This window comes from Ochlerotatus camptorhynchus, unplaced genomic scaffold (genome assembly GCF_037179485.1).
Source record: "Ochlerotatus camptorhynchus isolate MF236.1 unplaced genomic scaffold, CSIRO-AGI_Acam_v1.1 ptg000332l, whole genome shotgun sequence".
NCBI classification, from domain to species: domain Eukaryota; kingdom Metazoa; phylum Arthropoda; class Insecta; order Diptera; family Culicidae; genus Ochlerotatus; species Ochlerotatus camptorhynchus.
Window position 1 is genome coordinate 553,282 of NW_027040820.1, and position 12,834 is coordinate 566,115.

The window sequence follows — 12,834 nt, forward strand, 5'->3', positions numbered from 1 at the left end:
AGATATTTTGGAAGTTCCGTTAAGTGTTAGAGAAGATAGAACAACTTAAAGAGATAAACGGAAAAAAAACTGGCGGAACTTCAGGGAAGCTCTAAAATGTTCAAGGAGGTTTTCAGGACTTAAAGAAGTTGTGTATATCTGCTGAAAAATTTGCAGATTTTTGGGGGAATTCCCGGAGGTGGATAGCAAACTTGTACTAGCTTTTTTGACGTAGGACTACGTCTTTGATTTCTATATGGGGGTACACTTTGTGAAAACCGAAAATGGAACATGTAACAAATTAAGAAAGATTTTGAACGTTAATAGCTCAGCTGCCCCTGGTCCAATTTCAATAATTTTATCACCAATCGATCAGAAATATGGCTACGCATCGATAACAGTGCTTCCGAATGTTGATTTTCAAAAATTAACTATTGAAAAACTGGTAAATGTCCAGCATTGTCCAAAAGCGTCGAATTAACTAACAAATCCACCAATTACCTACATGTATATGCTGCTTTCCCAGCACAGTCGTCAGAGAGTAGTAAGTAGACGAAACAAGTCGAAGTGGCATTCGCCTCCGATCCTCGGGCGCGTGCGAATAGGGAGGATGGAATTGCGTAATATTTTGCACACTCATCGCCATATTCAGAACCGAACGCAAATTCTTCGAGATAACAACCATCCGTCGTCTGGCTCGCCGTGGCGGTGTCTGACGTATCTCCGGTCTGATTTACGAGGTATGCTGAAGCTGAAAAATGAGATCCGTGATGCTGTCACCTACACTAAACACGCCAAGCGTAAGCGGTCATGGATGTCATCTACGTTTTGAAGTGACAGAGACGCACTCTGTTTGGTTTCGAAGGTTAAATCATCACCAACTTGGGCAACAAAACGGCTCTTTTCAGGGCCACCAAGCTTATTACAGTAAAGAGTAGGAATAGAATTCATCTGCCTGTTTGTCTATATTCAGAACCAACGATCACACAAAATGCTCATGTAATCAAACTGGAAGCAGGACGCCAGGAAACATTTGTGAAGCCGAGTTATTTACGAAATAGAGTGTCGATGAAGAGAATCGATCAATGTAGATAGGACCTATTGAAAAGTGTCGCGAGATTTGTTTTCCATACTGAGCTCCAATGCTACAGACGACAGGGAGGCAACTCCCACACCTGGACCCTACTTTACTTCCCGAAGGAAGGCATGATGAGAGATGTTATGCCTTAGAACATGCCGGTGGCGCCGACTGAGATTGGACCCAGGCCTGCTGGGGAGAGACGTAATCACGCTAGCCACCGGTGCCGATATCTTTCAAGGTGATATCACGGCGAATGAGATCGACCCAAATTTGAGTTTAGTTATCTAAGAAATAAGAAATAAAGTGCAGGAATTCAGCGATGAGTAAATTTGCCTAATGGTTTCCCAGGTTTTTCCAGGATTTTCCAAATTTACAAATTTACTCATCGCTGAGTTCCTGCACTTTTGGCGATTATGAGTGAACTAAACTCAAATTTGGGTCGTTTTCATTCGCCGTGTACGCAAAAGGAAAAGAGCCAGTGTCGCTACTTGATAGCAAACTACTCATAATGGGAGGAGTCTTTGTAGCTTTTATACCACTTGGTTGTACATCATTCTGCTTTAACCTGAAAAGATATAAAGAGCGCTGCTGTATGTCATTAGCTCATTTTCGCTTCGGACGGCGTGGTGAACAGCAATAGCAGCAGTAGGAAGGTGGTGGCTAGTCCACTGCTTCACACCTAACAAGCAACAATTGACTGGTCGTGGCAAAGGAGGAAAAGGTCTGGTAAAGGAGGCGCCAATCGTCATCGCAAAATTCTTCGAGATAACCGCCATCGGTCGTCTGGCTCGCCGTGATGTTGTCAAACGTTTTCCCGGTCTGATCTACGAGGTGTGCTGAAGGTGTTCCTGGAAAATGAGGTCGAAGATGCTCTTCAATAAAACGGCCCTTTTCAGGGCCACCAAGCTTACATTAGTAAAGAGTTGGAATAGAATTTATCTGTGCTTGTTTGACCATATTCAGAACCACAAGCCCCCAACGACCACACAAAATGCTCTCCAGAGTTGTAATCTTGTAACCAAACTTGGAAGCAGGGGTACAAGTGATTTTGATTGATTCTCTTAATCAACTTTCTCTTTGAAAAAGATTACTACAAATTTGATACGCCTACAATTCAAAAACGGAAAGAGTTGAGATAATAGATAATTGATCAATTAAAAGAACTAAATGCTCTTCACATTTATTCCGTCCACAAGCGGTCCTACGTCAAGCTTCCGTTCGTGCCCCTAGGCACAGACCCTTCTACTTTTTTTATTATTATTATTATTATTATTATTATTATTATTATTATTATAGTCACTTTAACACTCTTGGGTCATTCGTGACTTGTCTGGGGGTGAGATTTGAACTCGTGACTTTGGCGTTAGAGGTATGGATGTTAACCACTACGCCGGGGTCGCCCCCACTAGTTTTCTTGATTAATACCCATACCTAAAACTTTTCTCAATGTAGGCATGAAGTTTGTTTGTATAATGCAGATCTTTTCCGAATTATACAACTAAGGCATCATGTGTCCAGGAAGATGCTTTTTGGTAGATTATCTTTTCAGGATCATCTTTCTTCTACAATTTTTTATCTTTTGCTTGGTACCAAATCCGCAATAATTTACAATTCAGTGTCAAAATTTCATTGGGGCGAGTCTGCTTTTGTAAATAATGACTTCAATCATCAATTTCTTGTGACTCAATGCTACGATGCCAGTTGGTGCATGAAACATTCATCTACCTGATGGTATCGATAATTTGCATGTACGATCTTTTATTCAAGAGAAGTCGATGGCTAAAGCCAATATGAAATACTGGCGATGGATCAACACAACCGGGGAGATACTCGAATGTGCTTGTCTTGAGTTTTCTGAAGATCCCTGCCAAATGGATTGCATTATTCTCAACTAGTAGTAAGTAAAATGCAGTTTCGTTATTAAAAATGTTTTGACGGAAATAGCTTCGTGAACGCAAAATCGTGTCCTGTTTTTCAATGAATGGATGTATTTATTTTTGATTCCTGGTACAGTTTTGTTTTGAAATCTAATTTCACAGTTCTTTCGACATTTGCAAGCAGTGTAAACACCAGCAAACAGGGGGGTTCGACAAAGTGTGTCGAAAGTAAAATAGAGCAGATTTTTCATTATGACGGCGGTCAAAATCAGACCAAGAAATCAGATAGTCTAAACGGACCTTAAGCGAGTCTCATCGTGTGTACTGAGTACACGTGCAAATCCATGCTATGAAGCAAGCGATTTTCTACAACTTTCACTACTAGAAAGAAGAAGAGTAGATCTTCGAACACAATCAAAACCCGGACCAATATGAATTATATTTCCATGATCTTTTTGAATTTTTACAAAACGCGTGTACTCAGTACACTAGCGCACCCGCTAAAAGGTTAAAACATACCTAATAAAATTGTTATGGTTATTTTGCTCAATGATGTATTCTGGGTATTATCCAAACCATTTGTGGCATAGTTTTATTATTTGGGTTATCGTTCGTTTATAGTTATTTTTTTATTAGGGATAGTATAAAATAGCATATGCGATTGCATAAATCGTGGGGGCTATATAACGGTCAACCAAATTATTTTGCAGAAAATATCGTGTGTTGCCGTGAAACACACTTGGGATTAGTGATTTTTCCAGTACGACAAAATTTTCAAAACAAGCATCACATTATATATCTGGCCATATCCTTACAATCGCAGAAGAAGGTGCAGGGAACCCATACTACCCATAATCGTATATCAGAACCATCTTTGCTTGATTTCCTATCCATATGGGACTGATATGCGATTATGGGCAGCATACTACCTTCATAAACGTCTCGGGAGGTAACATTTGTGTTAATATGGAGTGGAATATATTTAGGAATCTCTATTCGGCAATATAAAGTAAAGATTATGTGAAATTGGAAATACAATTAAATAAATACAAAAGGAAAGATCAATATTCCTGTCTTTCCATATGTTCGAAGCTGTTCCATGCATCTGCAGGATTCGCAGCAGAATGCGCTGACCCTCCAGGGCTTAGAGTACATCTGATCACCAATACCATCATAGAAAGATTAAAAAACCCAGCACCTCCGACGCAGGTATCGAACGCTTCTGCTCCCAAACACAGAGAAAAGAGAGAGAAAATATACACGACCGCTCATAAAATCAAACAACGCGTGTAAATTTATGAGTCATTTAATGAAATATTCTAAATATTGTATGCAACCATCCATCTTTGTAAGCAATATTTCTTGCAAGTTGCTAGTTTACGTTTAAAGGAAGTTTACATGCTTCAATTTTAGCATGCATGGATATTTACATCACCATTAAAATTCATAATTTTTTGGTATGCTCTCATTATGTTATGAATTTGATTTATTCGTGTATGTCGATGTAGGTGATACTGCTAGTTGTGCTGCTAATGTGGAGGATTCACATTAGTATTTTAAGAGATTACGGATGGATAACGATAGTGACGTAGTATCAGGTGATTAACTACCCTTGCATGATAATTAAGTCAATTAGTGGAGTTGGTAAACGTTATCTTCTTGAAGTTTCTATTTAAGGCAGGCTTATTAAAATGGAAATTGATACTGGGTCATCCTTTGCAGTGTTGAGCAAAGGGACAACACACGGTATTTTGAGTATATGTATGTAAAATGTAATAAGAAAAAAATAATGGTGGTAAATGGATCAAATTTAAAAGTTTTTGGTACGATTTTGGTGATGTCATGTTAAATTTAAAAAGAGTGAGGCTAGAACTAATTGTCATAGACACTGAAAATATTTTTTACCATTAAGATCAGCGACGCCGGTGGTTTAGTAGTAAGCGTGATTACCTCTCACCCCAGCAGGCCTGGGTTTAATCTCAGTCGGCACCGCCGGGATGTTCTGAGGCATAACATCTCTGATCACGTAAGGAAAGTAAAGCCGTTTATCCCCGGTTCATGAGTTGATGGGTCGATGTAGGGTCCAGGTGTGAAAGCTGCCTCCCTGGCGTCAGAAGTATTGGTGCTCAGCACGGAAAACAAGCTCGACGGAAAAAAATACATAACCGAACTAAAATGTCATATGTCAGCCTCTGTCTTACGACACTATCGTTGAAAACCGTCACGTATTTACGTATATTAGTTTTTCTCATAATAGATATTAGTGACGTTTAATACACACAGATAAAAATTCTGAATTTTAATAGTGATGTAAACATTCATTCACATAAACTTGTATTTCATTTCACGCAACCGAGAAACTTTTAAACAACAATGGGCTTTTGTATACAATATTTGCTACATTGCATGAAATTTCTCAGAACTTTACATGATATATAATGTAAGCGTATATGATATGTGACGCTCCAATTTTGTGCATCATATTGAACAGGAATTTACACTACTTTTTCGAACTGTGCACGCACAGTAGCGGGAGCATCGCAGTGAAAAGTTGTTTATTATTTTACTCTGGCTAACCTAGAAAATGTACGGGATTATATCTGTCAAAATGAGTTTGACAGCGATTTGTTATGCATTTTCCTTGGATTTTCACTAACACGCTCTCACATTTCGCATAATTGTTCAGCCCGGGAGTTACAATGTGATTGATCTACTGCAGATCTAGGCCGGCGCCGGTGGTGTAGTGGTAAGCGTGACTACTTTCTAACACCCCGATGGGTCTGGGTTCAATCCCAAGAGATATTTGCAACGAATACACGTACCAGTGATAAAAATATGCAGTTTCATATTTACGGTGAAGTTGGGAGTTTTGAATTGATAAAATAAATGCGCTGGTCTGCCACCATTGATTGTTTCCTTAGGAATCCCTAATACTTTTTCTCTAACGCTCCGTATTTCATTGGCAATTTCTTTCCGTAGATTGATTTTCCTTGGTCGATTCTGACATGAATCCGCCTTTCCGGGTTTGTCTTGTTTTCCGAGGGAGATAAATCCGCACTAATTCGGTTCCCGGTTTGAGGTTGACTCCTCCCTCGCTGGTTGGTGTGGTCGGTCTCATGTCCACCATCTGTCACTGTCTGCAAAAATATATAATAGCAATTACCTGTGCTGTGATACTTCCTTCAACGAAAACAAATTTTCTTGCAATGCCATGATCATCTGGGAAGAGCCTAGCGACTAAAGCCGCTGGTCCACCGAGTACTCGGAATGAGTAAACAAATCAATGTAGAGATTAGTATGACATGATGTTATATGCAAAGTGCGAAAAGAGAATGAAAGAAATACGAAAAGGATTAGTTTCAAGAAGTGATAGTTTCATCGGATTCCCCAACTAACCTTACTCAAGCAAAGCAAGTATATATAAAGCTATATTGCGACTATATGGTTACTTGGGTACTCATAGGCCCGTCAGAATTGTTAATCGGTTACGAAGTGAAGTGTTTCTGAAAGCAATGCTATATATTTCTCAATGTTTTGATTTCACCCTAACGTTACCTTAATATGATATCACAGACAAACAGACACAACACATTGAACATTTATCATTGTAAAACATCGTCGCCAAAACACTACGGAAATCTGTCGTATACACTGTGATGGGCGGAACACTCAACAGATGGCTTTAGTGTGTAAACTTCATACGCAAGGGAAATGATTATGCCACAGATGGCGGTACTACCAACTAAGAAACATTTATATTGACCGTTAAAAGCAATTTCGATGAACATTTTAAGAGTTTTATGTCTGATTGTTTGTGATAATATCTTCACTATCGCAACTTCGGGTTATCCGCGAAAAAACTTACAGTTTTCTCATGCACTTTTGATCTAACTGAAAGTTCTCTCTCATACTCGAAATGTACCACGACCAAATCGGCACAACGATGCCCTATACGCACTCTGGCCAAAGTGCAGGGCTGGAAATAGCAAGCCGTGATAGGGGTTTTGATCTAATTTACGTCCTTTATGAACGAGATTAAAAAAAAAAAAAGAAAATTTCTGTCAGAGATGACTTTTAAATTTATTCACCTTTCAATACGTATCCGTTGGATTTGATAAAGAGTCACAAATTGTTGAGATATTCTTTCAATTTGTCAAACCTCTTAACGGAATCCCTTTATGCTTTCCCTAAGACATTTATCGAATCTTTTGTTGATCCTAACAGTGACTTCAGCTGATTTGTCCTGCTGCTGAATACTAAATCTTGGCTGATTTTTAGTACCTATTGATTAGTATATAGCTCGTAGATAAAAGATGGATTCTTCAGTGGTGTTGAGTACTTGGCACTGATGAAGTCTGCAATTAGTAGACGAAATACGCATATCTGTCAAAAGATAAGCAATTATAACGGAATTTAAAAGAAATAAACCAACCCACTCAAAACTCTTCGTTGAGATATGGTTTAAAATCTAATACAGCTTCTTGATTCTAAATTCGTTCTACGAGTTTCAATTCCGTCCAAACACATTGAAACGCCATTAGATTTTCTTCGTCCTACGGATAAACGTAGAAAAAGGGGGTTCGCTAGGAGCATTTTTTTTGTTTTTAAAAACAATGAGCGTAAATAATCATACAATGCGCTCTAACAGGATTTATGTTGTAGCTAATGAACTAACGCATAGGAACAAACCTATTATTGATTTGTGCACGGTGAAATCATTGATATTATTGATGTTTCTTGCTCGATAGAACGGAAATGGGCGATTACGACAATACATTTAAATAAAACTGAATTCTTTGATCAAAGTTCGTATTGAATTTTATTTGAGTCGGAGGCGGAGTCAAATCTTTTATTAACTGAGGAATCGAGTTGGAGTCGAGGAGTCATATTATTTATAGTCAACTCCACAGCCCGGCTACAACATTATCGAATGTAGCTTAAGTTCATGAAACTGACAAAAAATCTTTTTTCCACATGAACATTACAAACCTTTCCAACGTTTTCTCAAACTGCACATTCGCATAAAGATTCCGCCGGAATTCGTTCCCATCCGGCCCGGTGGAACGTAGCAATTTCATATCTATCTCCAGCTTGGGCATCCTCAGTGATATGGCCAACGTTTCAATCGATTTGAGGCACATCAGGAATCCGTGAGCCGTGATGTCATCCCGTAGCTGCCGCTGGGTCGGTATGCCTGTCTTCGTCCCTAGTTTTTGCAATGCTGCCTTCAGATGCATGTAGTAGTGGTCGATCAGATGATCAAACTTGTCTATTCGAGTACTGAATGAAGCTGACATGGTCAGGAAGTAAAGCAGGTCGAACGAGGGCGTTCCGTAAAACGAAGTCTGGTAGTTGAGCTGAAATAGTTTCTTGATGGTTTGATCAAACCAATTTTTAGGGGTTGTTTATACACTTACAAATAGTTTATCGTACTCTCTGATGTGAATGCTGGCTATCCGAAGGTCACCATGGTTCAAAACGTTGAACTTCAATGGGTCAAATCTAAACAGATTGCAAGTGGTTGCAAAAACTCTCCCCTTCAGTGGTTGCTGCAAAAGTTCGGTTTATTCGTTTATAAGCTAATAATCGAGCTGATAACAGCTTATAGAGAATTTCAACACCAAATAGCAAACAGATTGCAATGATTGTTTGCAACTTGAGTGAAAGTTTGCCTATATGTTGGTTACTATCCAGAGTTGTAATTTCCATTTCTGTATGATAATATTTCTCAAGAGTATTTTTTTTTAAACTGCGTATGGATGTTATTTTTCATGTGAGAAGAAGTTGTAGGTAATTTTATGTTCTTTGTGAAAAAATAGACTGAAAAGAAATAACACCTGTAAATTCACATAAAAAAAACAGCAGAACGTTGATGTTGTGTAAGGACCCCTTCTTCAATTTTCGTAATATTTTTTGGAAAAAAGCTGAAGTAACGTCCTAAAAGTTGATAAAGAGTGTTAGCAGGTAAAATTAACACAACTTTATCCTAGTAACAAACGGAAATAGAGGGTTTGTTTCTCTTACGTCTAAAAAAAGAAAAGAGAGAGAGAGAGAGAGAGAGAGAGAGAGAGAGAGAGAGAGAGAGAGAGAGAGAGAGAGAGAGAGAGAGAGAGAGAGAGAGAGAGAGAGAGAAATTAGTAATTTCACTACCTTATAAGCTTATTTTTGACAGGTACCTCCGAGACAATCAACGTTTTATAACAGACAAACAAATATAACACATTGAACATAATCAACATCGTCGTTAAAACATTACATTACAATCAAACATCGTCGCTAAAACATTACCGTCATCTGTGAGGTACACTGTGGTGGGCAGTACACTGAACAAATTGCGGTACTGTGTAAACGTCAAACGCAAGGGAATTGACTGCGCCACAGGTGGTGGTACTACCAACTACGATACTTTTTAATTGACCGTTAAATGCTTGTTCGATGAACAATTTGTGAGTTTAATGTGTGTTTGTCTGTGATTATTTTTATGTATCTTTTGGTGTATTTTTTTTTCAAAGAACATATAATTACCTACACAACTTCTTCTCAGATGTAATTTTGATCTGATAAATCATTTTGAAAAAAATTAAATCCATTTTTACATACGACATTTTAAAAACATACTCGTGAGAAAAATAATTATATTTAAATGAAAAATCAAACCATGGGTTGTAAACATCATATTATTATAACCAAAGTTCCATTCAAATCGGAAGGGTTCGAGCGAAAATGATATTTTTTGTGCGTTTTGGGCTGGAAATGCTTATACTTACAAGAGATTCCAAAACTTTAGGATGGTACTTCAACTCTTCCAGTATTTGAAGAAATGAGTCAAAAAGCGGTGTGTAGTAGATTTCAAACGGTTTCGTCAATCTTTCACTCAATGGGCCGGTCTTAAATTGTTCCGAGTAAGACCCCTTCTACAAAAACACTGGATTTTAAAATCTCCACAATTTTAGAAAATATACATTTACTCACTCTTTCATAGTACAAAACAGAGGCAGCATGAAATTTAGCCAACTTTTCCAATACTTTCTCGCAATCAGGCAGCAAAAGCCCAACGTCACATTTTTTTGCCTGGAATCCAGACGATTTTAGATCTTCCATAACGATTATCTTGAATGGCGCTGTGGTGGTTTTGAGCATCCTGAAGAAAATTACAGTCAACTATGTTTCCAAAATAAGCTTAAACCTACATCTCACCTTGGTCCAAATTTCAGGCTCTCATTTTCCCAAAATTTCTCAAATACAGGTAGAATCGTGCTATAAAACTCGGTTTCCTTCAAATACGTGCTGATTTTCTCTGCCACCACCTCGCCACCTTCACCCGGATCGGATTTCTCTTTGATGATGTAACTCACCTGCTTTCCAGAATTTAGGCCGCCGAACTTTACCTGCAGTAAGACTCTGTGAACGACCGACACAAATCCTGCTGATTTTGGAACTGCCGTCGAAATGTGTAGGCCAGCAATTTTGAAATCATTCACAGCCATTTTCAAATCTGCAGCAATGACGTCATCGAAATAGTCGGCATTCCTCCAGGACACGGTTTGGGATTCAGACATTGTACGTTGATAGTGGAATGTTAGACCACATTTCAACACGAACAGATGACTGAGAATGAATCCAATTGGATATTATTGCATTTACCATGCTCCAGACCATCGGCAATGCATGAAATATCGAACGATTTTTGCTTATCGCATTCAACATCTATACGAACGCCACCCATAGTCCTGCACTGATATAAAACATAGTAGCGAGAAATAGTTCTGTATATTGACAATTCATTTTACGTGAGTACTACTCCTTCGCCATGCCACCCTAAAGACACCTCCACTAAAGTTCAATACCATTTATCATGTCTGCCGTGATCGAGCCTGGCTTACCATACATATAGGGTGAACCATAACAAGTACAAAGTGAACATAACTCTGTGGAACGACACGAAATACTTAACAAGAAAAACAAGAAAAGGGCAGTCACTTATTACAAAAAGCACTTAAAGGTTGAAAATTGTGACTGGCACCCTATATGAGCATCAAATATTCATAATATGTCGCAAACATTTACGATTGTAATTCTTCTTTCTCTTCGTGGCTGTGACGTCCCAGGTGGAACATAGAATCTACCCTCAACTTAGTGTTCTCTACATCCAGGCAAATTGTGAATAATTCCCATGCAAAAAAGAAAGATTATTGACCAAACCGAGAATCGATCCCACCGCCCCTGCATTGTGGAGCTAGGCTAGTTAAGGTCCTGTGATTATAAGCTATGATTACTCATGTGCATTAAAGGGCTGTCCTGTATTTGTGGGAAAGTATAAATCGTGTATCGTTTTGGCTTTTATTGATACATTTGACGTCGCCCGTATTTGCGTATTTGCGGTTGAAAGTCAACGATACAATACTCTATTTCCCAATTCCTGATCGAAAAAAACATTTGTTCAGAAGCGTAATCAGGGTTTTAAATAGAGCGGAGTAAAATGTATTTTTTTTTATATTATGGGTCATTAGACCCAATGCGAAGAGGTCGATTAGTTCACTACATGAAATAAGTTAATAAGCCAACAATTTTGAAATCATCCATGAATCGACGACAGTATTGTTAAAATAAGGAATAAACTATATGAAGAGCTTTGAGTGTGTTGGTTTACGTCCTTTTAATTCCGTTATAATTGTTTATATATTGACATATACGCGTATTTCGTCTACTACTTGCAGACTTCATCAGTGCCAAGTACTCAACACCACTGAAAAAACTTGGCACTGATGAAGTCTGCAAGTAGTAGACTAAATACGCGTATCTGTCAAAAGATAAGCAATTATAACAGAATTAAAAGGAAATAAACCAACACACTCAAAGCTCTTCATAAAGGGATTCTGTTAAGAGGTACGACAAATTTAAAAGATTAATGCACTATAACAATAAGGCCGGCACAAATGAACCGTTTCGTGATAAACTGGTACATATTCACTTGAGTAAATTTTACAGGAGACGCAATTATTTGGAACATGTACTCGAATAATAAATTCTGTTCAACAAATTTCCTCAACTAAATTGCACCAATGTGATGCAAATGTGATTTCACAAAAAAATAATGAAATTTGATACTCGCTATTTTGTTTACTTTCACCATAGAGGTAACTCTAGGACCAGAAGGTCCCGAAGAAACGAGCTCAACTTTTTGGCTCAGTTCTGGTACTATCTTCGGTCCCAAGCTAATCAATGCACCCCTCGAAACATAGGAAAATCAACGAACCCCTCATTTTATCTGTCAAACTTTCATAGCGAATCAAAACAAACATAGTGTAGTACTGGAATTTATACTAGAATGGAGTACGTTAATCGATTTGCTTGGGACCAATAGGATAGTCAAGTAGTGAGCAAATTTAAAATCGTTACACAGCAAAAAAATAATTTTGATATCACATCAAAGTGGATGCACTACAATCATGTCGAAAATTTCATGTAATTTTTATGACCACATAAATAAACAAATACAGTAAAAGCAGCGTAATGTCAGTTCATGCATTGTATTAATGATAATTTTGTCCTTTTTAGCAAGTAATATTACACCATATTTTCGACATGATTGTAGTGCATCCACTTTGACGTGATATCAAAATTATTTTTTTGCTGTGTAGTTTCGTATTGATTGTTGCTTTTACTGTGCCCAAAATGTTACTGTAAACCAGAAATCGTTGAAAGTTAAAGTGGTACATGTTTGTGATACTTCAAGCACGGGATATCTCGTGAACCTGACCATATATATGTTAACCGCCTTGGGCATAGTGGTTCAGTTGATCAAGGCCTTCCAAATGTAGGGCAGATCAGTTCAGAATTTTCTCACTACGGAGCGCTAGTGTTTATATGAACTTCGTGTTAATGAAATATGTTTAT

At 38.1% G+C, this 12,834-nt stretch overlaps 1 protein-coding gene across 1 annotated transcript; it reads right to left on the reverse strand.

Moving 5' to 3' along the window:
• Nucleotides 1-7,880: 7,880 nt before the first annotated feature.
• Nucleotides 7,881-10,496, reverse strand: LOC135708699 (uncharacterized). Its single transcript, XM_065230804.1, has 5 exons — nt 10,135-10,496; nt 9,910-10,078; nt 9,705-9,851; nt 8,355-8,486; nt 7,881-8,294 (listed from the first exon to the last, which is right to left on the reverse strand). The coding sequence occupies exons 1-5, from the start codon at nt 10,494-10,496 to the stop codon at nt 7,881-7,883; spliced, it is 1,224 nt and encodes a 407-aa protein (XP_065086876.1).
• Between the last annotated feature and the right edge of the window lie 2,338 nt (nt 10,497-12,834).

Coding starts and splice junctions, on each gene's coding strand:
- LOC135708699 (XM_065230804.1), bottom strand. CDS start 10,496: ATGTCTGAATCCCAAACCGTGTCCTGGAGGAATGCCGACTATTTCGAT. Junction 10,079..10,134: donor AGCCTGAAATTTGGACCAAG/GTGAGATGTAGG, acceptor AATTTTCTTCAG/GATGCTCAAAACCACCACAG. Junction 8,487..9,704: donor CTAAAGTTTTGGAATCTCTT/GTAAGTATAAGC, acceptor GAACTTTTGCAG/CAACCACTGAAGGGGAGAGT.